Here is a 27,544-nt window from a genome sequence, read left to right as displayed (position 1 = left end):
TATTGTGTTTATTAACTTCAAAATATCATCAGCTGTCTGCTTGAAGTTTTGATTAACTTTAGTTTCTATTGTGAATGATGATCGATCTTGTGAGTAAGGAATTCAAACCATACAATTCACAACAATCAATATCTGTAACTGATAAGCTGATTTCTGTATAAAAATAGCAGTTTCCTGTTCAGATTTCAGAATTGTGTGAATGATGAGCCCGTGTTGTTCTCCTTGTGTACTAATAAAATCAAAGGAATTTTTGAGTTGCAAGGGTCTGTGTGTTTTGAGCCCAGATATTTCAATTATTTTGTTTTATTTTATTACTCGCAACAAGTTATTTCGACCTTTTGAACAGTCTTTGTTTCAGGCCTACCCAGACCCACTCCATCACCTCTTTTTGTGGTACACTGATGACAGCTACAATTCCAAGCAAACTTTCCCAAACTCTGGACCCTGGGAGTCAATGCATCCCTCTACAACAAGATCCTTGACTCTCTGACCGAACAGACCACAATTAGTAAAGATAGCCAGAATTACCTCTTTCACAACTATTTCTAAATACACCTGCCCTCCACAAGGTTGTGTGTCCTTAGCCCTCCACAAGGTTGTGTGTCCTTAGCCCTCTACTTTACTCCCTCTACACTCATGGTTGTGTGATCAAATTCTTCTCTAGCGCCACAAGTTTGCAGATGACACCACTGTAGTAAGCCACATCTCAAATAACAGTAAGTCGGGGTACAGGAAGGAGATAGAGCATTTAGTGACATGTTCTCACGGCATCACCTTTCTCTCAATGTCAACAAAACAAGAGCTGGTTATTGACTTTGGTAGGGTGGGGGGGGGGGGGGGGATCAGTGCGCGTGCTCCTGTCTACATCAATGGTGCTTTGAAGTTGAGAGCTTCAAGTTCCAAGATGCAAACATCACCAATAGCCTGTACTGGTCCAACCATAGTAATGTCATTGGCAAGAAAGCTCACTAACACCTCTACCTCCTCAGGACACTAAAGGAATCTGGCATGTCCCCATCAACCCTTACCAATTTTTTTTCAATGCACCACAGAAAGCACTCCAGCTGGATGCAAAGTGTTTTGTTATGGCAACTGCTCTGCACATAACTGCAAGAAACAGTTGTGGAAACAGCTCAACACATCCCAGGAAACGAACTTTCTTCTATGGACTGTCTATACTTCTTGCTACCTCAGAAGCCAGCATAATCAAAAACCCCACCAACCTTAGACCTTCTCTCTCCTCCTCTCTCCCATCAGGCAGAAGATACAAAAGTCTGAAAGCACTATCACCAGGCTTGTCTATCTAACTCAAGGGTCGGCAACCCGCGGCTCCGGAGCCGCATGCGGCTCTTTCATCTCTGTGCTGCGGCTCCCCGTAGTTTGTTAGTTTTTGAAATGTAATTCGAAATTTGAAGATTATGGTGATCTTGTACAATCTAAAAACGTTGTGGAGACCCCATTTCCTGGCACATCCGAAACGGCTCACAATTAGCCACCGTTCCGGCTAAGGGAGATAGCCTACGGGGGTTTGTGAGTACGTGTCTTTTGGAGCATCCGCGCCCACGGGGACGGGTTGAGGGAGGCTTTAAATCAAGGCTGTTTAGTTTGAATAAAGTTACCTTTGACTGCAGTGTATTTTAGCGCTGCGTGTAGCGCTACACCGCTACAACGTGTTTTTTTTTTAAATCGCTATTAATATACATCACCACTGCCAATGCCTGACACCCACCAGTGCGCACTTTCTTTTAATTCTTCAATCCAAGGTAGGCTACCTATGGAGTAACCTTCAACCCAACATCTTTTTTTTTTTCGGAGTTCAAAATGTTTTTGTTGCATGCAGAAATGTAATTTCGTTTTCTCTGCAGGAATTCATCAATTTCATAAATGCAACACATTATAGTTTATACATAGCATAAAGTCAAAAAAAACCGTTGTATGCAGTATTATTTCATTTTAAATATCAAACGGGTTTTGTGGCTCCCAGTGTTTTCTTTTCTGTGGGAAATGGGTCCATATTGGCTCTTTCAGTGGTAAACGTTGCCGACCCCTGAAAACTGTTATCAGACTCTTGAACAAATATTTTGGCTTCACAATCTATCCCATTTATGATCTTGCGCTTTATTGTTTACCTGCATTGTACTCTCTGTAGCTGTTACACTTTATTCTGTGTTATTATTTTGTTTTACTCCAACTCAATGTACCATGTAATGATCTGATCTGTATGAACAGAATGCAAGACAAGCTTTTCACTGTATCTTGGTAAATGTGTAAATAATAAACCCATATCAATGGTGCTCTCTCTTGTACTCATGCAGAACTCAATCTCATTTTTACAACTTTTTTTTGTATCTATCTTTATCTCTGCAAATAGGTTACCCACTAACATTGATTACAAACCTACCTCCTCCTACAGCTATCTCAATTACACTTTGTTTTACCCAGTTTCCTAAAAACTTCATTTCATTCTTTGTTCCTTCATTGCATTCATCTGTTATGTTTTCTCTGATGAAACTTACCACACAAGGTGACTTCAAGATACCTTTCTTTCTGAAATAAGACTTCCCCTCCCCGGTACTATTCTTTGAGAAAATCTCACCCATGTGGCAGCAAGTCAATGCAGAAAAGTATGCAGACATGGTCAAGAAGTTCAATTGTTGCTCAGACCAAACATCAGAATGGAGAAGAAATATGATCTAAGTGACTTTGACCATGGAATAATTGTTGATGCCAACAGGGCAGTTTGAGTATCTCAAAAACTGATCTCCTGAGCTTGTCACAGACAAGTCTCTGGAGTTTACAGAGAACAGCGTGAGAAACAATGGTAAAAAACATCCAGTGAGCAGCAGTTCTGTGGGCTAAGACACCTTGTTAATGGGGGAAGTCAGGAGAATGGCCAGACTGGTTGAAGCTGACAAGAGGGCAACAGTAACTCATATAACCACTCGTTACAACTGTGGTGTGCAGAAAAGCATCTCTGATTGTACAACATGAACCTTGAAGTGGTGAATGGGCTACAGCAGCAGAAGACAGTGAGCATACACTCAGTGGCTGCTTTATTATGTAGAGTAGGTACATAATAGAGTGTACAATATCACTTAATTAGTTCTCAGAACCTCACATTGCTAGTGGTCATATTCTTCCAAAATGTCTTTCTAGAGCTGTGAGCTAATTTTATTGTGCCCTTAAGATTGCTTCCAATAGTCGGTAAGATTGTCAAATAAGATTCTTTTGCATCTCTCCCAGCTATCAGAATCTGAATAAAATTTTGCTTTTCATAACTTTCCAATTCTTTGCATCCACTTCCACCATATGCCCTCCTGCCCCCAGTGACATCACTGAACCAGATAGACTTAAATGACAATCTGGTAGCTCTGTTAACATCATCAATAAGATCTGTGTGTTTCTTAGAACTACTGATTATTAACTGAATTAAGTTCCAGATCTATCATGACAACACTTTAATTAGAATTTTTGAATTATGGATCTAGTAATTTGTACTAATCCTATAATTAATCTAATCATGGTTATTGAGTTGGGCATTCTTGTGCTCTCCAGCAAACATCTTTACAAAAACTAAAGATGGATTAAATTTTTTTCTCAGTTCCCTTCTATTCTTCTCAGCATTCACAAATTAATCCAGTCAGATTCTGGCAATTTGCCTGCCTTTCGTCTAGCCAATTTTCAATACTTATCTTGCTCTGGCATTCTGCTCAGTTGAAAATCAAAATCCAAATCCATTTCCTCTCCAATAACCCTGGTTCTCATAAAAATTGAGATGATGTATTAAAGCTAAAAACAAATTGCTGGTAGAATTCAATGAGCCATGTAGCACCTTTTGGAGGCAAAACGATGGCCAACATTTCATTCAGGTCAAGATCTAGCATCAGAACTGAGCCCAAGGGAAGACAGTTAGGATACAGAAATGAAAATGAAGGGTGAAATGGAGACTGGCAAGTGATAGGTGGAACCACAGATGCGTGTGGAGAGGGAGAATAGTGGGCTGGAGCTGACCCAAACTGAATTAACCCCTTCCTTTTTAGTCCCATTCCAACTCTGACATTATTTTACCATACAATTGACCTAAGTGGTGGTGTAGAGATACACTTTACCAAAGGAGGTGTAAAGTGCTCCTTCCCTCCACTAGCCTGCAGTTCACCCTTGGGCAAGGTGCATCACCTGCTTGACGCCCTCTCTCCCCCCCAGATCAGGGTCACGTGAAACCATGGGAGCAGGAGGTGGATGGTCGTAGGAGCAGCTGATGCATATCACAAGTCCTGGTTATGTGACCACTGACGCCAGGCAAACAATCTCTGAAGAGTATTGATAATGGCTGGACTCACCCGTCTTGTAAAGACACTGTTCAGAAGTCTATGGCAAACCACCTCTGTTGAAACATTTGGTAAGAACAATCATGGTCATGGAAAGACCATGATTACCCACGTCATACAACATGGCACATGATGACGGTGATACAACTGATAAGCTTAAAGCTGAAATTGAATTGAGCAATACACAAAATACTAAAGGAACTCAGTAGTCAGGTATCATCTATGAGGGGAATAAATAGTCCACATTCCAGGCCAAAACCCTTAATCAGAATCACTCGTTTTTGAAATTGAGCTCTGATTTGTACTTTTATGCAAATCATACCTGCGATTGCTTATGTTGTACATTAATTATCTTTTGTGAATTACAGGAATGCTCTGTGTTGGCTGACCCCACTGATGACGGACTGCCATGCTGAACCTCGGATTTAAAACAAAGAACATGCATCATTTCAAATCTCAAACCATTTTAGCTTCAATATAGATACTGCTCATAAATTGATAGTGACTCGTTTTGCACTTTGGCCTAAAGTAACTTCCCTTGTGAATCCCACCCTTCTAGCAAGTGAATACTCAATCACATACCCAAGAATCTGAAGTCTGATGATCAATAATCCTTCAGCAAGTGTTTGCCACATGCTAACCTTCACAATGCTACCCAAAATTGTAAGGTATTTCCCAAGTATATTTACTTCTCCATAAAAGCTCTACCTAAGCACCTCTACTTTGCTCAGCAGCAACTCTTCTCTCTTACTCCATTCTCCTTTGACACACAACTCTCCCCCCACCCAACCCTTTGTTGCTTACTTTTTCCTATCCTCGGTAATAATTGTTCTCTCTCAGTTCTCCTGTCAATACTTTCTCTCTGATATCAGAGCACAAATCTGTGAACTAGAATACCTACAACACTCTTTCAAAGATGAAATCACATAAACCACTGTTTCATCAAACCAGTGACCTTATGTGAATCGGGCACCTGATTGCTCCTTCAAGCATCTTCTCTTGGATTATTTCCTTGGCACTCCAGCCAGTTTAGACACAGCTCTTTATTTCAATTTCTTGATGTGAATATTTCATTAGTAGTAAAATAATATACAAGACTTGGATGCCCAGTAAGTAATTTCTAATTGGTGTTGGAATAATGTTTTTCATTAAATTAGTAGAGGGGCAGCATTGTAACTTAAAAGATATATCCCATAAAATACATAATACTCACAGAAGGTGACGAATATGACAGGGAATGTTGTGGCGATGAGCGAGCTACAGGTGGCACACTCCGGCCTGGACTTGTGCCTGTGACATTCCCACCAGCAAACTGAAACACAGATAATAGTTGGGTAGGACATTACACAACAACATAACAGAAGCTAGCTCAGAGTGACCAAAATAACAGCCATTGCTTTCCATGCAAATTAACAAATGATGGGATGAACAAACTATGGTCCAGTATTTTCTACTACCTGTATAAATTAAAATCTGACTCAATAAGTGTAGAACATTCTGATCTTTCAACTTTAAGTGATGTTGGACCACATTACACTCTAATCTCAGCTTAACTGATACATCTTAACATATACATACCAATGTGCTATACTAAAATATTGCATTAAGTAGTTCCATTACATAAAAGGCCGCCACTCCAACTAAACCGAATATCTGAAGCCTAACTCAGCATTGCCAAGGGAACCAGTAAAATCCATTGTTCACTGCTGAGTTCAATCACATTAAAAATTTGATCTGAATATGCAGCCAGTTACAAACGCCCTTTGCTCCCCATCTTTAGCTGTGTTTGTAGCAATGATGTGCTGCCATTCAGAATCATGTACATTCTAGAACAATCTCCCATTCTTTTAAATTTTATATGCCCAACCTTCCTTCATAAAGTAATTCATTCATCGCAACAACCTACTTTCTAAAAATGTTCCAAAAATGTTTCCAGGCAAGTGCTTGAGGGATACAAGGAGACCACCAGTGCACACAGAATCTAGGTGTGGTTACAAACCCTGCAGTCACTGCAAGACTTGCATGCTTTGATATTTCACACTCTATAATAAGGCCAACATCCAATTTGCCCTCCTTATTACTTACTATACCTGCATGCTATGCGTTTTTGGGTGGGGATAATCAATGACCGTTCAAACAAACACTTTTCAATTCTTTCTCCAAAATTTGATCACCTTACATCAAATTTTTGCCCACTCAATTAACTATACGGTATTTCTATCCAGCCTTTGTGTCCTTCTCACAATTTACTTTCCCACATGTCTTTATATCATTAATATATCAGGGTGCAATGCACTTAGCCCCTTTATCCACGACAAACTGTTATGTCCTCACTTCTCACTGCGTAGAGGAGACATTTGAAGTTCATGTTCCTTTTAGGTCAAATAAACCAGCTTGCATTCGAAAAAAAGTCGACTGTACCAGAAACACATGAGATTCTGTAGTTGCTAGAAATCCAGAGCCCCACACACGCACACACAATGCTGGAGGTACTCAGCAAATCAGGCAGCATTTAAGGAGAGAAACAGTTGATACTTCAGGCAGAGACCCAAAGGGGGAAAGACTCCAGAATAGGAAAGTGGGGCAAGGGTAAGGAGGAATAGCTAAAATAGGTGAAGGCAGCTGGGTGGGAAAGGTAAAGGGCTGGAGAAGAAGGAATCTGATAAGAGAGGAGAGTGGACCAAAGGAGAAAGGGAGGACTGGCACCAGGGGAGGTGATAAGCAGATGAGTTAAGAGGCCAGAATGGGAAATACAAGAGGGAATGGAGAGGGAAATTTTACCAGAAGGAGAAATTGATATTCATGCCATCAGGTTGGAAGCTACCTAGACGTTATGAGGTGTTGCATCTTCACCCTGAGAGTGACTTCATTGTGGCACAATAGGTGGTCATGAACCAATATGTCGGAATGGGAATAGAAACAAGAATTAAATAGTTGGCCAACAGGAAATTCCGCTCTTAGTGGATAGAGCAGAGGTGGTCCACAAAACGGTCCCACAACTTACATCTGGTTTCACCAACGTAGAGGAGGCCACATCAGGAGTGCTAGATACAACAGACAACCCTAAGAGATTCACAGGTGAAGTGTTGCCTCACTTGGAAGGACTGTTTATGGCTCTGAATGGAAGTGAGGGAGGAGATAAATGGGCAGGTGTAGAATTTTGGTTGCTTGCAGAGGTATATGCCAGAGGGCAGATTAGTGCGGAGGGATGAATGGACAAGGCAATCGTGGAATGAGTGATCCCAGTGGAAAGCAGAAGGTGGGGTGGGTGAAGACGCATTTGGTGGTATGATCCTACTGAAGATGGCAGAAGTTACAGAGAATAATGTGTTGAATAATGCAGTGGCTCATGGGGTGGTAGGTGAGGACAAGTGGAACTCTATTCCTGTTAAGGCAGTGGGAAGATGCAATGAACACGGAAGTCTGGGAAACGGAGGAGATTCGTATGAAGGCAGCGTCAATGGTGGATGAAGGAAAACCTCGTTCTTTGAAGAAAGTCATCTCTGATGTCCTGGAAAGGAAAGCCTCATTCTGGAAACAGATGTGGCAGAGACGAAGAAACTGAGAAAAGGGAACAGCATTTTTACATTTACCCTCCACCACCATGTGTGGTGAATCTTCTGGGTCATCTATTGTATCCAGTGTCCCCAATGCAGCCTTAACCACAATGAAGAAATGAAATGCAAATTATGGAATCGCTTTGTTGAGTGCCTCCGCTCCATCCGCAGGAAGTGGAATTTCTCAGTGGCCAACCATTTTAATTCCTTTCCACATTCCCATATGTCAGTGCATGGCCTCCTCTTTTGCCACGAGACCACACTCAGAGTGGAAGAGCAATACCTTGTATTCCATCTGGGCAGCCTCCAACCTGATGGCATCAATTTTGATTCCCCCTTCTGGTAAAATATTTCCCTCCCCCTTCCCTCTTCTTCTGTTCCCCACTCTGGCCTTTTACCTCTTCTCGTCTGCCCATCATGTTCCCCCAGTGCCCCTCCTTCCCTTTCTCCAGTAGTCTACTTTCCTCTCCCATCAAATTCCTTCTTCCCCAGCCACTTGGCTTCACCTATCATCGTCTAGCTAATCTCCTTCCCCACTCCCACCTTTTCTATTCTAAAATCTTCCCCCTTCCTTTCCAGACCTGAAGAAGGGCCTCAGCCCAAAACATCGACTGCTTATTTATTTCCATAGATGCTGCCTGACCTGCTAAATTCCACCAGTATTTTTTTTGTGCGCAGCCCACTTTTTTTCCTTAAGGATGAGCTTCAACTCTTTGGAAAATGACTCAAGTTACTTTTAAATCCCAGTGTATTAAGGTTAATGTGATAGTTAATGAGTTAATTACCAAGTGTCAACACCTGAGCATCAGATAATACAAAACAAGACAAAGGATGACCTTGGATAAAACTAGTAGAAAAGCCCAAAACTTTTTTCAGAAATCCTGTTGTGGAGGGAAAAATCTCTTACGGGCTTCAAATGCAAAATCTCAACCGATTGTATGCAGAGTTCAGGTAAACAATTTTTGCTCAATAAAGAATAGAGGTGATAGACTAAATTAGCTAAATACTGATTTGGACAAATGAGGGTAGTTAGCTGTATGAGGTACTTACAGACACACTATTCAAATGCAAGAACCAACTTTAAAACAACCACAAATAACACTGGACAACCAAGATTTTGTTTCCTGAATACCTTTGGGTGCATCTTAAAGATTCAGGGCTGCTTTCATGCAAATTGCCATGAAATTTCCCCATCATGTACGATTTTTGTTTTAAACCACCCATATTTGTCATTTCAATTCATAATTCAAGTCAATTAAAATGTTGTTGACAATGTAAGCTGAAAGGTTTTCTCTTTAAGGCATGCCTGTACATGCTTAGGCAGGCTGCAGGGCAGGGCAGGTTTTTAGAAAGGCTATACATCGCACATACATCATACTTTGCACTGCGTTTGCATGTATATTGATTTGCGATCACATTGATGCGCATGCTTTACTTGCGCAGCAGAGGTCAGGTAAACAGTTTTTGCATAGCATATTGTGTACTCTGTATAATAAAGTAATTATATTTTCAGCAGCAAAATAACTTGCTAATTTTGCAACAGCCGCGATACTCTGTTATATTTGTGGCGAGTATATGCTTAGATCTCAAGGATGGAGTACAACTTCTCGTATTAAGTCTATGAGCTCTAATTTGGCTGTAAAATTGGCGACAAGACAAAGCCTGGGCTATTCATATTTGCTGCGCAATAGGCGCTGTTGATCTTGGAGCTTAGCTCAGAGGTACTTGGAAGTCAATGCTATTCACTGTCCCAATAATACGGCAAGAACAGAAAGGTCATGTGACAGACTATTACTTCCGTCTGACCAGTGTGTCTGGTTTCTCTGCTAAAAACAAGAAACCCATTGAATACCCAATCTCCCTTCAGCCATGAGACCTGTGCTGCATGACGATAGTCTTCCAGTACTGAAGCCACCAGAGACATGGAGTCTGGAAGAGGCAGATGAAGACACCGTGATGCACAAGCCAGGAATGGAAATAGACACTGATACAGATTATAAACCCTTTATATCGAGTGAGTCTCATCTGATAACTCAGAGTTAAATGACCAGGTCAGAAACCTGGGTTCGTCAAAGGCAAAAGCAGAATTACTGGGTTCAAGACTGCAAGGATGGAATCTGCTGTCACCAGGCACAAAAAATTTCCGTGAAGGATTTTGATATTTGAGACAGATGTTTCCAAGAATAACTGTTGCCAAGATTAAGGTAGGCATTTTTGTTGGCCCACAAACTGCACAGGTCATCAATGACAGGCAATCTACAGAACTTCTAGGAGGACCAGAGAAAAATCACATGGAAGGCATTCAAGGATGCTGTTGAAAATTTTCTCGGCAACTACAGAGCACCAAACTACATGCTGCTGGTTGACAACATGCTTCAAGCATACAAAACCATGAAGTGCAACATGTCAAAGATTCATTTTTTGTTTTCCCATAGAGACTTCTTTCCTGCAACTCTTGGCACTGTCAGTGATGAACAAGGTGAAAGGTTTCACCAGGACATTGCAGTCATGGAGAAACCATACCAGGGCAACTGGAATCCATCAATGCTGCCCGATTATTGTTGGACACTTAAGTGAGAGCCTCAGACACAGACTACAAGTGAAAATCAACTAAACATTTTTAACTTAGCTGAACTATTGCACAGCGTCAGCACAGTTATGCAATTAAATGCATTATATTTAAAGTTAAATTCTTGTTTCTCCAAATTCAGGTGATACTAGTCTGAAATTATATTTCTGTTCAGCTTCAAGTGGTCCATCATAAACAAAAAAATTTTTGAAGAAGCAACATTTTTTTTTAAAAATTGCTGTCTAATGTAATCAGTCAAGTATAACAAGAGGTCTTAATACATGACACACAGGTAGTGTACAAGTTAATAACTAATCTGGACAGAAAATCTCCTTATACCCATCAACAGCACAAGGGTTAGCATTTTGCATTGAATTTTAAAATATATTGTTAATGTTAATTAAACACTAACACACAATGAAAACCTTCACATTGTTCCACCGCTTCCATCTGCCTTAAAACTGGGTATGTGCTGAATGTCCTACCTCTACATACAATGCCTAATTTAAGTTACAGGAAATAATTGAGCTTTTTGCTCATAACAGTTGATAACTTGAAACTGACAAGTGAACAATACAGCATTGAGTGTAATACAAGGACATGCCTGGTGTAATACTCTGCAGCTTACCTCAAAGTAATCACTAATTTTATGTCCCCTTGGATTGCCTTTGCCTACAATGAAACAATGAAGTATTAGCAACAAGATAAAAGAATTCTTTGAAGTTGAGAGTTGAAGATCTATTTCCCCACTCTTCTGAATATGAAACAGCAAAAAAATCTGTACAAATGTGCTACAACTTGAACTTCTCCAATAATCCAAGATCCAACAATTTGGAAATGTGAATGGTTCAGCATCTGACTCATTATGTCATATTTGTTGCACTTCCTTTCTACTCACTCAATCATGATCCTCTGGAAAATTTATTGCAATATTGTCTAGCATCTAGAAAAAAACTAATTAAAATTGAATTTGGGTAAAAGTCTAAAAAAGATGGTGGTCTAGCTTTACCTAACTTTAGATTTTATTATTGGGCGAATAATATTCGTAACCTAATGTACTGGAAACTAGATTTGGATTCACCTGTGTGCCCACAGTGGGTAAATTTGGAATGTAGTGAGGTTAAGGGATATTCTATATTTTCCGTTCTTGGTTCTTTTCTTCCTATTGATTTAGCCAAATTCAATAAACAGATATCTAACCCTGTTGTTAAACATACACTACGAATTTGGTTTCAATTTCGCAAATTCTTTAATCTGAAAAACTTTGCTTTGGACAGCCCTATTTTATGTAATTTTTTTTTTAAACCTTCATTGACAGATCAAGCTTTTAGTATATGGAAAAGGAAAGGTATAAAATGTTTTCGTGATCTTTTTTTTGAAGGTACTTTGATGTCCTTTGATCAACTATCCAACAAATTTGAATTACCTAAATCTAATTTTTTTAGATACTTACAAATTAGAAATTTCTTACATAAAATTCTTCCATCTTTTCCTAATTCAACTCCATCGGATTTTTCAGATTTGATTTTTACTTTTAATCCTTGTCAGAAGGGATTAGTAGCTTTTATTTATAACATGATTATGAAGATACAGCCAGAAATATCGGATAGAATTAGACAAGAATGGGAAAAAGAACTTCGATGTAATATATCAACAGATAAATGGGAAAAAATTTTACAAATGGTTAATTCCTCCTCTATTTGTGCTAAACATGCTTTAATACAATTTAAAATTGTACATAGAGCTTATATGTCTAAAGATAAACTTGCCCGATTTTATTCGCATATCAATCCTCAATGTGACAGATGTCACTTAGAAGTGGCTTCATTGACTCACATGTTTTGGACATGTCCCACTTTACATAACTATTGGAAGGACATTTTTGATGTCATTTCCTCAGTATGGAATATCGATTTACAACCCCATTTTATTACTGCAATTTTCGGTATACCAAATGAAGATGGCAATCAACTTTCCCCTTCAATCAGACGAATGATTGCCTTTGTAACATTAATTGCCAGAAGGTCTATATTACAAAACTGGAAAGAAGTAAATCCTCCTACTACATTTCAGTGGCTCTCCCAAACTATTTCTTATTTGAGTTTGGAAAAAATCAGAAGCACTATCTTTGATTCTTCAATTAAATTTGAAGAAACCTGGGGACCATTTATTCGACACTTTCATATGAATTAATTTGGCTTATTTCAGATCCTTTTCTCTACTTATACTTGTTCAGGTATGGAGTTCTGGAGTTCTTTTCTTGACACCTTTATATATTTATAAAGTGTTATTATTGCCCATGTTAGTGTTAGTTTAGTATTTTTTTTCATTATATATTTTTTCTCATATATAATTTCAATTTTTTTTTTCTCTTTTTTCGACGATTATTTTTGTTTTTCATATATATTTACATAGACTTGATTGATTTATGCACCTTTTGTTGATGGATGTTTTAATAGGATATTATTATCCTATTACTAATGTAATCTCAAGTTTATTGAATCTGTAATCTATTCATTATTTTGTGTTGTTTTTTTTTTATATATGAAATTTAATAAAAAGATTGAAAAAGAAAGAAAAGAAAGAATTTGGGTATAAAGCAAAATCATATCCAATAGGCTGGAAAATTTATCAGTCCAGTAGCAAAGTCCCAAATGTGCCAGATAATCAAGAGTTTATTATGGGGTGTATGTGGTGTCCAGGGAGGGGTGTCACCTCTGGTGAAGGGGGCTTGTCACTCGCCTTTAGGCCACACCGGACACTCCGCTCTCACCTGTGGCATAAGCAGCTGTTTGCAAGCGGCAGCAACCACATCTTGGTACACCACTTTGAAAAGGCGGGCTAACCAAGGTGAGGGCAGCCGGTGGTCTCATGTGATGTCAGCTCCAGCGGACTGGGCAGATGAGAGCAACAAGGAGATCCAACAGCCAGGAAGGCAGTTCATGAGGAGCGAAGCGCATGACAAGGCACAGACTTAGTCACAGGCATCCACTGCAACCAAGGAAGACCCCAGTTGTGACAACTAGACCCAGATTTTCAAACCCTAAGAGATTATGCAGGAACTGGGTTTTGGTGCTAAATGGAGATTTTGGCCGCAGGAAGGGATAGTGGAAACATGAAGAATCTCAACAACTGAGATTTCTGTATATTGTTGATGTTTTAAGATTTAAGATTTTTTAAAAAAGGCAACAGCATAACACTAGATTAATTGATTAGCTCCATTCAGCAACTGAGGGACAATTGCCTGAATAACCGCCTTCCCTGTATTCAAATAGCCACTTGTATTTAAAAAGCTGTTTTGAACATGGCAGTACCCTAAATATTTGTTTCACAGTTCTGTAAAACACATTTGGACTTCCTTTACAAAGTTAAAAAGGTAGTAAGTATGAATTATGTAAACAAGCAGCAGCTGAAGAAAATATTCCAATTAAACAATCAGAAATTGAAATGACTTAAATGCAAACAGAAGGCTGCATTAGGGTAACCCACTGCAAACACATCTCCAAAACAATTGTCTTTTTCACAGGAAGCACACTGGTTTCCAAATATAGCACATTCTCTGAACTCCAACAGTAACAGTACTGTCAAATCTAAAGGAATATTTCCAGCAGAAAAATAACTGACCTTGATTGGCATCATTGTAAGAATCTGCCTTTCTCTTCCTTCCCCGTTGCTCATTTTGTTTCTTCTCTGGTGTCTAGATATGAGAAAAAAAAATACTCAAAACAAAAATTCCTGGTCTGTAAAATTCAATGAGCAACACAAGTTTTTAAATAACCATCCCATGTGCTCTTGGAGAATGGAGAAGAGGGTTAAGGGGAGACATGACCAGAGATAAATTAGCTTACAATCTAATTCCTTTCCACATAAAAGTTGAAAGGAGCTCCAAAATAAAAGGTGTTTCTAAAAGTTGTCAACTGATCAATAATTAAGAAAAAAAACCACACACACACTTCTAGGATGAAACTTGCTCTCAAATCAGCATCAGCTAGTGCTACTGCAACACAGCTTCATTCTGATAAAGGTAAATCATTAAACAAAATAAACTTTATTCATAAAGAAAAATTATTTACAAGAACAAACCATGCGCTGCCTTTTTATTTGTATATTCGTAGACAAGACGTTATTTAGTATTCAATTACATTTCTTTAAACCAATAGTACTAGTCACACATGTGGCCCCCTGGAGTGGTACAGTACACTACAATAGTTGAGGGACTTCCTCAGCCAACCCAGCCCTTCTCTCTCTGATACTGTGGTCCTCCCCCACCAAGACCTTGCAGTGGCTGCACCAAGCTTCAATGCATCCCACAGCATGTAATCCTGCAGCCTGGAACATGCCAGTCGGCAGCAGTCCTACACAGACACCTGGATATACTGGCAGACCAAGCTGTGTCCTTCAGCAAGTTGATGTTTGCTCACAGTACTTGACGTTAGTCTCTGTGTCCCTGGGAACAACCCATAGATCAGAGTCCTCTGTTACTCAGCTGCTCATGATGAAGCACAATGTAGACCTTTGCATCCTTCTCCACACCCTCTTTGCAAACCCAAAGTCCGCAAAGAGGTGAGTGACTGTCTAGTCCTTACTACTAATCTTTCAGGAGCACGGTGTGGTGGGAGTGATGTTTTAGCATGGAGAAAGGATCTGACTGGGAGGGTCCTTCTCACCACCAGCCAAGCAGGACCTTGGTGCCTGCTGGTGAGATCTGGCAATGAGGCATTCTGTCAGATGGTGTGGACAGTCTTGTTCAGGGAACCACCTCACTGTATCTATCGAGTCCTTTGCCTGTGTTTGCAAGATGTTGCATGCTGACCATTGCCTGATGGACTTGTGGTCAAAGTTGGTGATCTGCAAGAACTTTTCCATGAAGGGTAGTTAGTGTGCCGGCTGGTGGCGCAGTGGCATCAGCGCTGGACTCCAGAGTTCGAATCTAGCCGGCTCTCTTGCTGGGTAGAGCGTCATGCTAGCAACTCAGCCTCATAAAAACAAGAAAGCCTGCTAAGAAATGACCCCACTCGGAGTTAAGGGCTTTCTTCTTCTACTATAGTTAGTGTGGCAGCACCCTTTGCAACACCAGGGACAAGAAGAACCACAGCATGTAGTGGTTTTTGGTGTCAACTTAATTAGGTTGTACAAAAAGCCTGATGCAGCCATACATGAAGATGAACATCAAGATGACAGTGAAATTAGATAAGATTTTGTCTCCACTGTCCAGTAACTTGTACATCTTGACCCATCTGACTCACTATCTTAGATCACCAGATGAACAGAATTCCCCTTCTCCTTATACAGCTCAGACAGCAAGCAATCACTTCCAGGTGTTTTATTAGAGTCAAAGGAATGGATAGAGCCATTCAGGTCCACCAGGAATCACATTTCCATGATACAGGACAGGAAGTTCTGGGAAGCTGTGCTGTCTGTGGCCTTTCTGTTGTACAGACCAGCATAGAAGGATCTGCAGATCCTTAATACGTCTGTGAGGGATGCAACTGAATGGTCATCTTCCTTAAGGCTGTGGATCACAGTGCTCTTGCTGTGAACCTTTAGAAAGAATTGCAAGTATATCTCATCCTGTGTCATGGTGCAAATGCTAGAATGTAAGATGAACCTGGAGGATACAGCGGTGAAGAACTGGGCTTGCTGGACTTTCACCTCTCGTAGTTCCTCCTTCACATATACACTCCCTTGACTCCAGAAGTTGCTGCAACTCCCTCTGGAATTTGTACAGCTCTGTCTGATCCTACCTTGCTTTCTGAACCCCTCTGTGGATAGAAAACCTCAATGTCTCCTTGGTCACTTCCCACCTGTGCACAGGGTAATTAAAGAGGGACTTCATGTCCCCCTGCCAACCTTCTGGTCCTCCTGTAGGTGACAGAAGGCAGTGATCAGGGAAGAACACTAGCTTGATGGTGATCTGACCATGACTGGCTTCAAAATGAAGAGGAAGTCAATCCAGGACCAGGCCAAGATGTACAGTTATGACCAGGTGGGTTGTAGCTGCGCTCCACCTGCAGAGGTATTAAAGACATTGTGCAGCTTGGCTATTTTAGTATATTATGTCTGCCATGAGGAGACTCACCACAACCACCTCTGACTAGGGTGATTGAGAACTTGCCTCCCTGCAGCAGAATCACCAGGCCAGAAGCAAGACAGTTACTGCCCCCTCCCCCCCACCAACAACCACACAAACTGTGGAAACTACATCACGACCACCTCCGTTAGTTGCAAAGATGTGGTAGCTTGCACTTCTGTAAGTTCACATCAGCCTTGACCTCAGTAAGGTACTTGCAAGGCATTGCACAGTGCCCTTCATACTGCTCATGTTTAAGAATGCTAGTTTTATCACCTTAATTGACTTCTGCAATCAATGTTCTTGTCCACTGTCACTCAGTCTGATGTGTTCATGCCTATAGCCTTGATAAACTGCCTCGCTGTTTGTGGGCTCGGGTACTGAGAATGGTCCTTCCCCAGTCGTGGCAATGCTAGAGGTGTGCCTGGAGACAAGTTGGTCTGTGGTCCTGTTACAATATATCACTCTGGTTGACCGGCACCATCCACCTCTCTAAGCTGGGGTGCATCAGGTGCAGTTCTCCCAAAGCCAGAGGTGACAGCTCCTGCTCTGCTCTCGGTCCCCCAGAGCAGGGAGCCAGAGGCTTCTGTACAATTCCCAGACTCCAGAGCTGGTATGCATTAGACTGTGTTGATCCTAGTCTCCTGGAGCTGGGGGCTGATAGCCTGTGTTGCTCCTGATCTCCCTTATCCATATTTGGTTGTTGACTCCCTTGGTTGGGTGCTTCCTCTACCCACATCATCAGCTTCCTGTATTTGCTTCATCTTCTGACAATTAGAGGCTGCTGGCTTCTATCTGCTGTCCTATCCTTTTTCTTTTCATTCCTTTTACTCTCAAGAGCCCATTGTCTCTTGGATGGTGTCTTCTGGGACTTCCTTTTCACCACCCATCATTGTTCTCGTCTCTCTGCCCTTCCCCCCTTCATTGATTCCTCCTTGTCTAGGGTGATTGAGAAGTGCTTGGTCTGATGGCCTTTCTGATTGCACTGAAGATTACACTGCACTGGACAACCAGATGTTCAGATTGGGGCTTACCGACAATCCTGCACCAACTTCTGCCATCCCACCGTGTTCCTGAAGACAACGTTAAAGAAGCTGTTACTGCTGAAGTCTTAGACTCAGAAGATGTCCTTCATTTTGAACTCTCAACACTCCAAGCAGGACCATGCCAATGAAACAGTCCCTGACAAAGGGATTCTCCTCACTGAGGTCCTTCACTGCCAACCTGACAGTGTTTCGGATCCCAATCCTCCTGCTGATGCACGCGTAGCTGCAGCGATCCAGAATGAACTTGAACATTGAATACCGAAAAGGGATGTTAGGTTAGTTTCCCCAATCAGCATGAGGATCCAACTCTATGTCAGAAGAGCTGGATTGCAAAAGAGTCCCTCATGTCTTCCATCTTTAGTGTCCAGAGATCTACAAATTAGTCCGACAGAAACTACACTTGATCTTAGCCAAAAGGTTTACTCCATTACTGGAAGAAGCTAGACATCTTGTGTTTTTCACTCTGGCACCAACTCCCCTTTCAGATAATGGCTCCAGTGAGCCATTACGTGAAAGTGACCAATCAGATTTCAAAAGAAGCCACACACCAAAAAGAAAAAGGTAAAGCTCACAGCCAATATATGTTTATACTTAAGAAGATTTGACTGTACTCATGCAAGATTCTTTTAATTTTTAGGACCAGGTGATTTTAGTCTTACACTGGACTAGTTTCTTGGCAATATGATAAATCAATGTGTGATCTTAAGAGTCTGTTGAACACCAAAGGCCCAAAAATTAAACACCTTTTACTTTTCTATGCAAGAAAGAATCAATGTATCAAACAAAGCACCCATGGTACACAAATACTAACCTCTGATTCCTTGTCACTCAGCGATCCCAAGCTACACAAGCTCTGGTTGGACGACTCGTTGACTGGCATCTACAAAAAGAAGAGTGGTGATTTCTTTACCTCCTTTAATAACCATTATTACAGAGTCCATCCAACACCAACATTTTACAAGGATTATATGCTGCAAATGTACCTCATTAAGAAAATTAATAGCCAGCACAAACAACTATTCAATACACTACTTCTAAAAAGGCAGAAGAACCTGCCAAGTGGTTCCAGTATTTACCTCAAGGGATTGGCCACTTAGGTCAAAGACAACGAGGAACTACTTGACTTGGAAGTAGTGAGTTTTTGAAATTTTCTACCCCAGAGTACTGCAGAGGCCCAGCTGCTGAGTATACTTTGATAGAATTTTAGATATTAAAAGGTATCAAGGGATAAGGGGTCAGTGCAGGAAAGGGATATGGTGATATGGAGCCAAAAGATCAAATGAATGATGCAGCAGGTACAGAAGGACCAGTGGCCTGTACTGCTCCCTTTGGTCCTTATGCACACACTGTACAACCAGATCAAAAATGGAAAACAGGAACCCACGAGTCAACTCATGAATAAAAAGTCTGCTATTCTCTGCCCACAGCTGGTCTCCACAAGAAAAAATAATACCACATGACATGATCAAATGAAAAGGCTATTATAAAATTAATCAACAGCATCCCTGCATCTAATGCACATGAAAGCTTTCATCTTACCTGGTTTTACATTTTAAAGAAAACGGCAGATTCATAACAATTGACTTGCAACTGCACTTCACAATGTTCTAGCATTTCAGTCAAACCGTAAAGACCTGAGTTAAGTGTATTGTAAGAGAATAACCAGGCAGGCTCCAGGTGCAACAAATAATCCTTTGGGTCAATACGGCCCAGGCTTCCAGACATACATCTCAGGACATATGCCAAGAATCTGGGAGAAATGACACACAATTAGCCTGGTAAAGGCCTCTCAAGCATACTGATAGGATTGTACCCCTCAGTTAATATCCCATAGCAATACAGTATTATCATGGCCAAGTTATCATGTGGCACTAGAGGTGGAGACCAACAAGATACTGTTCAGGGGAATTGGTCTTGATATTCCAAGTATCATTTCCTTGATCTCATGGCAACATGTCAAAGTGCAGTAAACATCCTACTCATTATGATACACCTTCACCTGATGAGCCAGTATTCCTCCACATTGAGCATAGTCTGAAAGAGGCAGTTGCAAAGCAGCAGTTTTCCAACAAGATATCACAATAATTGAATAAGCTGATCAAGTTCTGAACAGAACCACCTGACCAGGCCTACAGCATGTGCTGAGAACTAACCCAAGAAGAAAACCCTACTTGAAGTGACCTCAAGATACACATCACAGCATATCATTTCAATGTAATATCGACATAACGACCTTTACTTAGTGCATGTGGAGAGAAAAACCCACATCTTCACACGTAGGAGACTCTCTAGAGAGTTCATAGCACTATCTCCCCCCACCAAGGAGCAATACCAGACATTGCTCATAAAACCATTAAACCATGAACTAACTCAACCTGTGCACATAAGAGTATGCCAGAAGCAACATGAATAATTAGAATTAAGAATTTTAGTGTCTGGAGACAAACCTAGCACAAAAAGATGGTTGAAATTTTTGAGAGTCTAATCATCCTTCCACGAATTCCTAAATACAACCAATTACCTTTGTTCATCAATGGCCTTTGCTCCAAAATAAAGTCAGACCTGATAAATTTATTGACATCTGCAGACTTCAGTTCAGAGCTACTCAAGCTGATGAAGCAAACTATTCAACAACACACAAACAACATGTTGTGGTGAGTTGTACTTATACTGTTCAATCTGAAGGCTGTGGGTTAAGGTTTCAGGCCAAGGATTTAAACACAAATCTTGGCTTCTGTGCAATAATAAGGCAGAATAAAGGTCTCATTTTTCAATCACGGCTTTCTTGAGTGGATGTAAAAGATTAATTGGCACAAATTTCAAAGAATATCAAGCAAGCTGGCTGTTAGTTTTATCCACCAATCAACACCATTAAAACAGCTTATTTAGTTATTAACAGATTGTTTATCAGAGCTTGCTATGTTTCTTACATTACCTCACTGACTATGCTATAACATATGCTTCATTGGTTGCAATCACAATGGGATTACCAATTGAACTTAATACTCCACTATTATTCCTTTTGGGGAATTGTGTGGAGAAGTGTTGCTATTATCACCACCAACCAGAAAGTTAATTACAGTAATCATGTAAAAGGTGTAATGCCCTGGTTCATATTTTTTTTACTGTTATGCTGTATGTATTTCATTTAGCAGTTCTATAAGAGCAGTCTGTTCTGCTTTCAGCTTATTGTTGAAGATGAGAGTTGAGGAGAAATGTGTGTCATCCAATTAGGATAGTCAAATTAAGGGGAGATTTCTCTAGTGAAAGACAATAAGGTTAGTCTTGGGCTTGCACTCAGCAGGAGATGGAGAGAGAAGACACTGGGGAGAACCAGTCGTAGCATATGATCTGGTGGGGAAACCCATTTGTTCAAGGTGTATTGCGAACAGTGTTCTGAAGGTGCTGTGTGCTTTCATGTTGACTGAAGGCCCAACATGCGAGTGACAGAAGTTCAAGATGAGCTCCAATGTGTACACATTTGACTGTTTAGTTAGAATGGGCCCTTTTCTTTTTGTTATTCTTCATTTATTCTTTAGTTAACATTCATAAATATAATTCCTCTAATCCTATGCAGTGTACTGTCTGTTATTTTGTGGCACTAACTTTTAAAACAGGGTAGCAAATTACACAACATCCACACAAACTGGGGTTTGGGGTGATACGATCTATCTCAATCTCACAAATTTGGCACAGACAAGGAAACCAGGGTGTTTCAAAGGTAAAGTGACAAGAACAGGACAAAGGATGTGTATTAGCAGTATATTATTATCTCAACTCCATCATCTACAAGGATGCAGCTCCAACGATATTCAAAGTTATCCAATCAAGGAACCCTGCTTGATTAGCATAGTACACACAAAATGCTGGAGGATCTCAGCAGGTCAGGCAGCATTGATGGAGAGGAATAGAGTTGATGTTTTGAGTCAAGCCCCTTCATTAGGGCTACATAATTAGTACCTCATCTATCACCTTAACAATGCAATGCCACCACCCTGTAAACCATGACTATACTGTATACCACTGACAAGATGGCATGCTTACTGCAGTGCAAGGCTTCATCAGTACTTCCAAGTCATGAAATGCCTACAAGATATGTACAGTAAACATATGGAAATACTGCCATCTGTAAACTCCCTTAAAAATTCTACGTCTTGACATAGTATAATCACCAGCTGGATCAAATTTCTGGCACTGGGCAATGGTGGTCTTTCCAGTGCTGGTCAAAGCCCATGAATAAAATTCCATTAAGGCTGCATTCATAGCAAACAGAATGTCATTCAGACCTTACATTTTCCAACATTAAGATTATTACTGATTTCTTACCTCTTCCAGTACTATCCATAACTCTCAACTCCCTTGGCATCTGCACATTCAAAACACAGATTTATGGACAATATCCACAGCCCTCTGTTAAAAGAAATTTCATAAGATTCACCTCCAAAGGGGAGAAATTTCTCCCATCTCAGTCTAAATTACCTATCCTTCATTTTGAAACTGAGGCTCACGGTACTAGACTCCTTGCCCTTAGGAAAATGTCTTTCCAATATCTACACTAACACATCCTTTAGGATTTTGGTATGTTCTGATGAGATCTTTCCTCTTTTTTCTGCAAAGAGTCACTGGCTGCATCCTGACATGAACCATTAGTAATTTTCACATTAACCATCATGATCACACACTACTGCTTCAATCCCATGCTGAATTATGCACAGATTGGACCCATAAATTCTGATAAAGAAATGTAGAAAACCTACAGGACAATATACACAATGCTGTGCCAAACATGTACTTTAGAAATTACCAAAGGTTTCCCAAAGCCTTCTATTTTTCTAAGTTCCATGTACCTGTCCAGGAGCCCCTTAAAAGATCCTATCGTATCCGCCTCCACCACCGCCATCAGCAGCCCATTCTACGAACTCATTCCTCTCTGCGCAAAACAAAAAAAAACTTACCCCTAACATCCCCTCTGTAACTACTTCCAAGCACCTTAAACCTGTGCCCTCTCATGTTAGCCATTTCAGCCCTGGGAAAAAGCCTCTGACTATCCACACAATCAATGCTTCTCATCATCTTGTACATCTCTATCAGGTCACCTCTCATCCTCCGTCACTCCAAGGAGAAAAGGCCAAGTTCACTCAACCTATTTTCATAAGGCATGCTCCCCAAACCAGGCAACATCCTTGTAAATCTGCTCTGCACCCTTTCTATAGTTTCCACATCCTTCCTGCAGTGAGGTGACCAGAACTGGGTACAGTACTCCAAGTGGGGTCTGACCAGGGTCCGATATAGCTGCAACATTACTCTTGGCTCTTAAACTCAATCCCACGGTTGAAGGCCAATGCACCGTATGCCTTAACCACAGAGTCAACCTGCGCAGTAGCTCTGAGTGTCCTATGGACTCGGACCCCAAGATCCCTCGATTCCTCCACACTGCCAAGAGTCTTACCATTAATACTATATTTTGCCATCATAACTGACCTACCAAAATGAACCACCTCACACTTATCTGGGTTGAACTCCATCTGCCACTTCAACCCAGTTTTACATCCTACCGATGTTCCGCTGTAACCTCTGACAGCCCTGCACGCTATCCACAACATCCTCATCCTTTGTGTCATCAGCAAATTCACTAACCCAGTTAAACACATTGATGAAGGAAAAGCAGTAGATGTAGTGTATACAACTTAAGAGGTGGGGCGTGGCACTGTTGATCAGAGATAGTGTCACAGCTGCAGAAAAGGTGGACGCCATGAAGGGATTGTCTACGGAATCTCTGTGGGTGGAGGTTAGGGACAGGAAGGGGTTAATAACCTTACTGAGTGTTTTTTTTTTATATAGGCCGTCCAATAGTCACAAGGATATCAAGGAGCAGATAGGGAAACAGATCCTGGAAAGGTGTAATAATAACAACAGAGTTGTCGTGATGGGAGATTTCTATTTCCCAAATATCGATCGGCATCACCCTAGAGTAAGGGGTTCAGATGGGGTGGAGTTTGTTAGGTGTGTGTTCAGGAAGGGTTTTGACACAGTATGTAGATAAAGCCTACAAGGGGAGAGGCTGTACTTGATTTGGTATTGGGAAACGAACCTGGTCAGGTGTCAGATCTCTTAGTGGGAGAGCATTTTGGAGATGGTGATCATAATTCTGTCTCCTTTACAATAGCATTGGAGAGAGATAGGAACAGACAAGTTAGAAAAGCATTTAATTGGAGTAAGGGGAATTATGAGGCTATCAGGCAGGAAATTGGAGGCTTAAATTGGAAACAGATGTTCTCAGGGTAAAGTACAGAAGAAATGTGGCAAATGTTCAGGGGATATTTGTGTGGAGTTCTGCATAGGTACGTTCCAATGAGACAGGGGAGTTATAGTAGGGTACAGGAACTGTGGTGTACAAAGGCTGTAATAAATCTAGTCAAGAAGAAAAGAAAAGCTTACAAAAGGTTCAGAGAGCTAGGTAATGTTAGAGATCTAGAAGATTATAAGGCTAATAGGAAGGAGCTTAAGAATGAAATTCAGAGAGCCAGAAGGGGCCATGAGAAGGCTTTGGCAGGCAGGATTAAGGAAAACCCCAAGGCATTCTACAAGTGTGTGAAGAGCAAGAGGATAAGACGTGAAAGAATCAGACCTATCAAGTGTGACAGTGGGAAAGTGTGTATGGAACCGGAGGAAATAGCAGAGGTATCTAATGAATACTTTGCTTCAGTATGTATTTACTATGGAAAAGGGAAGTTATGGTAGGGTACAGGAACCGTGTATAAAGGCTGTAATAAATGTAGTCAAAAAAAAGCTTACAAAAGGTTCAGAGAGCTAGGTAATGTTAGCCTTATAATCTTCTAGATCTCTAACAGGAAGGAGCTAACAGGATGACACCTCCAACCTTTGTGTCATCAGCAAACTTACCAACCCATCCTTCCACTTCCTCATGCAGGTCATTTACAAAAATCACAGAGAGAAGGACTCCCAGAACAGATCCCTGAGGCACACCAGAGGACACTGACCTCCTTGTAGAAAATGACGTCTACAACCACTCTTTGCCTTCTGTGGGCAAGCCAATTCTGGATCCACAAAGCAAGGTCCCCTTGGATCCCGTGCCTCCCCAATTTCTCAATAAGCCTTGCATGGGGTACCTTATCAAATGCCTTGTAAGTATTGCCTTGCTATACATTACATTTACTGCTCTACTTTCATCAATGTGTTCAGACACATCCTCAAAAAATTCACTCAGGCTCGTAAGGCATGACCTGTTTTTGACAAGGCCATGCTGACTATTCCTAAACATATTATGCCTCCCCAAATGTTCATAAATCATGCCTCTCAGGACCTTTTCCATAAACTTACCAACCACTGAGGTAAGACTCACAGTTCTACAATTTCCTGGGCTATCTTTTCTCCCTTTCTCAAACAAGGGAACAACATTCGCAACCCTCCAAAACCTCTCCCGTCCTCATTGATGATTCAACAACCATTGCCAGAGGCCCAGCAATCTCCTTCCTCGCCTCCCACAGTAGCCTGGGGTACATCTTGTCTGGTCCTGGATACTTATCCAACTTGATGCTTTCCAAAAGCTCCAGCACATCCTCTTTCTTAATATCTACATGCTCAAGCCTTTCAATCCACTGCAAGTCATCACTACAATTGCCAAGATCCTTTTCTGTAGTGAATACTGGAGCAAAGTATTCATTAAGTACCTCTGCTATCTCCTCTGGTTCCATACACACTTTTCCACTGTCACACTTGATTGGTCCTATTCTGTCACATCTTATTCTCTTGCTCTTCACATAGACTGCCTTGGGGTTTTCCTTAATCCTGCTCGCCAAGGACTTCTCATGGCCCCTTTCGGCTCTCCCAATTTCTTAAGCTCCTTCCTGCTAGCCTTATAACCTTCTAGATGTGTATCATTACCTAGTTTTTTTGAACCTTTCGTAAGCTTTTCTTTTCTTCTTGAAGAGATTTTCAACAGCCTTTGTACACCATGGTTCCTGTATCCTACCATCCTTTCCCTGCCTCATTGGAACATACCTACGCAGAATGCCACACAAATATTCCCTGAATATTGGTCACATTTCTGCCGTACATTTCCCTGAGAACATTTGTCCCCAATTTATGCTTCCAAATTCCTGCCTGATAACTTCCTATTTCTCCTTACTCCAATTAAACACTTTCCTAACTTGTCTGTTCCTATCCCTCTCCAGTGCTGTGGTAAAGGAGATAGAATTGTGATCACCATCGCCAATATACTCTCCTACTGGAGACCTTGACACCCGACCTGGTTCATTTCCCAACACCAGATCAAGTACAGCATCTCCTCTTGTAAGCTTATCTACATATTGTGTCAGGAATTTTTCCCCTTCTAAACCCACCCCATCTAAACCCCTTACTCTTGGGAGACGCCAATCAATATTTGGGGAATTAAAATCTCCCACCAGGACAACCCTGTTGTTTTCCACCTTTCCAGAATCTGTCTCCCCATCAGCTCCTTGATGCCCCTGTTACTATTGGGTGGTCTATATATAAAAAAAAACACCCAGTAGAGTTTTTTTTTTAAGACCCCTTCCTACCCTGGTCTACCCCAGTAGACCCCTTCCTGTTCCTAACTTCCACCCACAGAGACTCAGTAGACAAGCCCTCCATGACTTCCTCCTTTTCTGCAGCCGTGACACTATCTCTGATCAACGGTGCCTCCCTCCCTGTCCTTTCTGAAATATCTAAAACCTGGCACTCTCAGTAACCATTCCTGCCTGAGCCATCAAAGTCTCTGTAATGGCCACAACATCATAGCTCCAAGTTCTGACCCAGGCTCTAAGCTCATCCACTTTGTTCAGGATACTCCTTGCATTAAAATAGACACATCTCAAACCATCGGTCTGAGCGCATCACTTCTCTATCACCTGCCTATCCTTCCTTTCACACTGTCTCCAAGCTTTCTCTATTTGTGAGCCAACCACCCCTTCCATTTCTTCAGTTCGGTTCCCACCCCCCCAGAAGAAATTATCTGAGCTCAAAATGAATACAGGATGGAAAGTGGAATTCAGGAGAAAATTCAGAAGGTGCCTGCAGTGAAGAAGACACTATTCAAAACTGGACATTTCCCCAAAATTGAATGCCATGGTAATAGACTAATATAGTCTTGCACCAATCTGACCACCTTGCCCCCACAATTGCTAGTTACTTGCCTCTTCTCTGTGCAGACCACCCACTGCCTTATCCAGCCACGCGGACAAAGAAAAACACACCAGCTCAATATAATAAAATAACCTTATTGAGGCAGACTTTTCTGACAAATTCCATCAATTTACCGTAAGGCTATTTTTGGACTGAGATGGAAATGTGCCATGTTGGTTCAGGTGTTGCAATTTCTCTCAACAAGAAACTCTGATTCACAGGCTTGTGCACTGAATAACATGAACTTGAGTTGATGTATAAAGTTCCCCTTGGTACATTCCAAAGTGGCACTGCAGATAGAGCTGCTGGCTCACAGAACCAGAGACCCAGCTTCCATCCTGACCTCAGCTGCTAAGTGAATTTGCACATTTTCCGTATGACCATCTGAATTTTCTTCCAGATGCTTCAAGTATTCTCCCACATCACAAGTGTGCGCTTGTAAGTAAATTGCCATTAATGTGTAGGTGAGTAGCAGAATCATAGGGTGGAGTTGATGAGAACATGGGTGACTGATGGCCAGCACAGACAGTGGACTGAAGGGCCTGTTACTGTGAGGTATCACTATACAACTCATTTCATAAACACTCAATGCCAAGGAAACAATTTTAAAATGCAAATGGTTTTAAGAAAATTACAATTTATTAACAATGCAGTATTAGGTTGCCCATCATGTGCTGCAAACTAATTGTATCTGCACTAACCTACAAAGATTATAGGCTATCGGAATCACATTTCTATTTACTCAAGATTTGTAAGGTTCCATACCGTTCTGATTTAAAGGATCAGGTGTCTTTTTGTGATTTACATAA

The 27,544-nt window shown here is 41.1% G+C and overlaps 1 protein-coding gene across 9 annotated transcripts in view; it reads right to left on the bottom strand.

Annotated features, from left to right (window-relative positions):
* Positions 1 to 27,544, bottom strand: part of tlk2 (tousled-like kinase 2) — a 160,110-nt gene that overhangs the window by 86,586 nt on the left and 45,980 nt on the right. For all 9 annotated transcript variants that reach the window (XM_059955729.1, XM_059955736.1, XM_059955737.1 and 6 more), the window contains 5 exons: positions 18,382 to 18,450; positions 14,079 to 14,151; positions 11,083 to 11,126; positions 5,542 to 5,640; positions 4,651 to 4,746 (listed from right to left, as the gene is read on the bottom strand). In XM_059955729.1, coding sequence (XP_059811712.1) covers positions 4,651 to 4,746; positions 5,542 to 5,640; positions 11,083 to 11,126; positions 14,079 to 14,151; positions 18,382 to 18,450 — 381 coding nt within the window. The remainder of the gene's footprint in view (positions 1 to 4,650; positions 4,747 to 5,541; positions 5,641 to 11,082; positions 11,127 to 14,078; positions 14,152 to 18,381; positions 18,451 to 27,544) is intronic.

This window comes from Hypanus sabinus, chromosome X1 (assembly GCF_030144855.1).
Source record: "Hypanus sabinus isolate sHypSab1 chromosome X1, sHypSab1.hap1, whole genome shotgun sequence".
Lineage (NCBI taxonomy): Eukaryota > Metazoa > Chordata > Chondrichthyes > Myliobatiformes > Dasyatidae > Hypanus > Hypanus sabinus.
The sequence above is the reverse complement of the archived record's forward strand: the minus strand, read 5'-3'. Positions and strand labels throughout refer to the sequence as shown.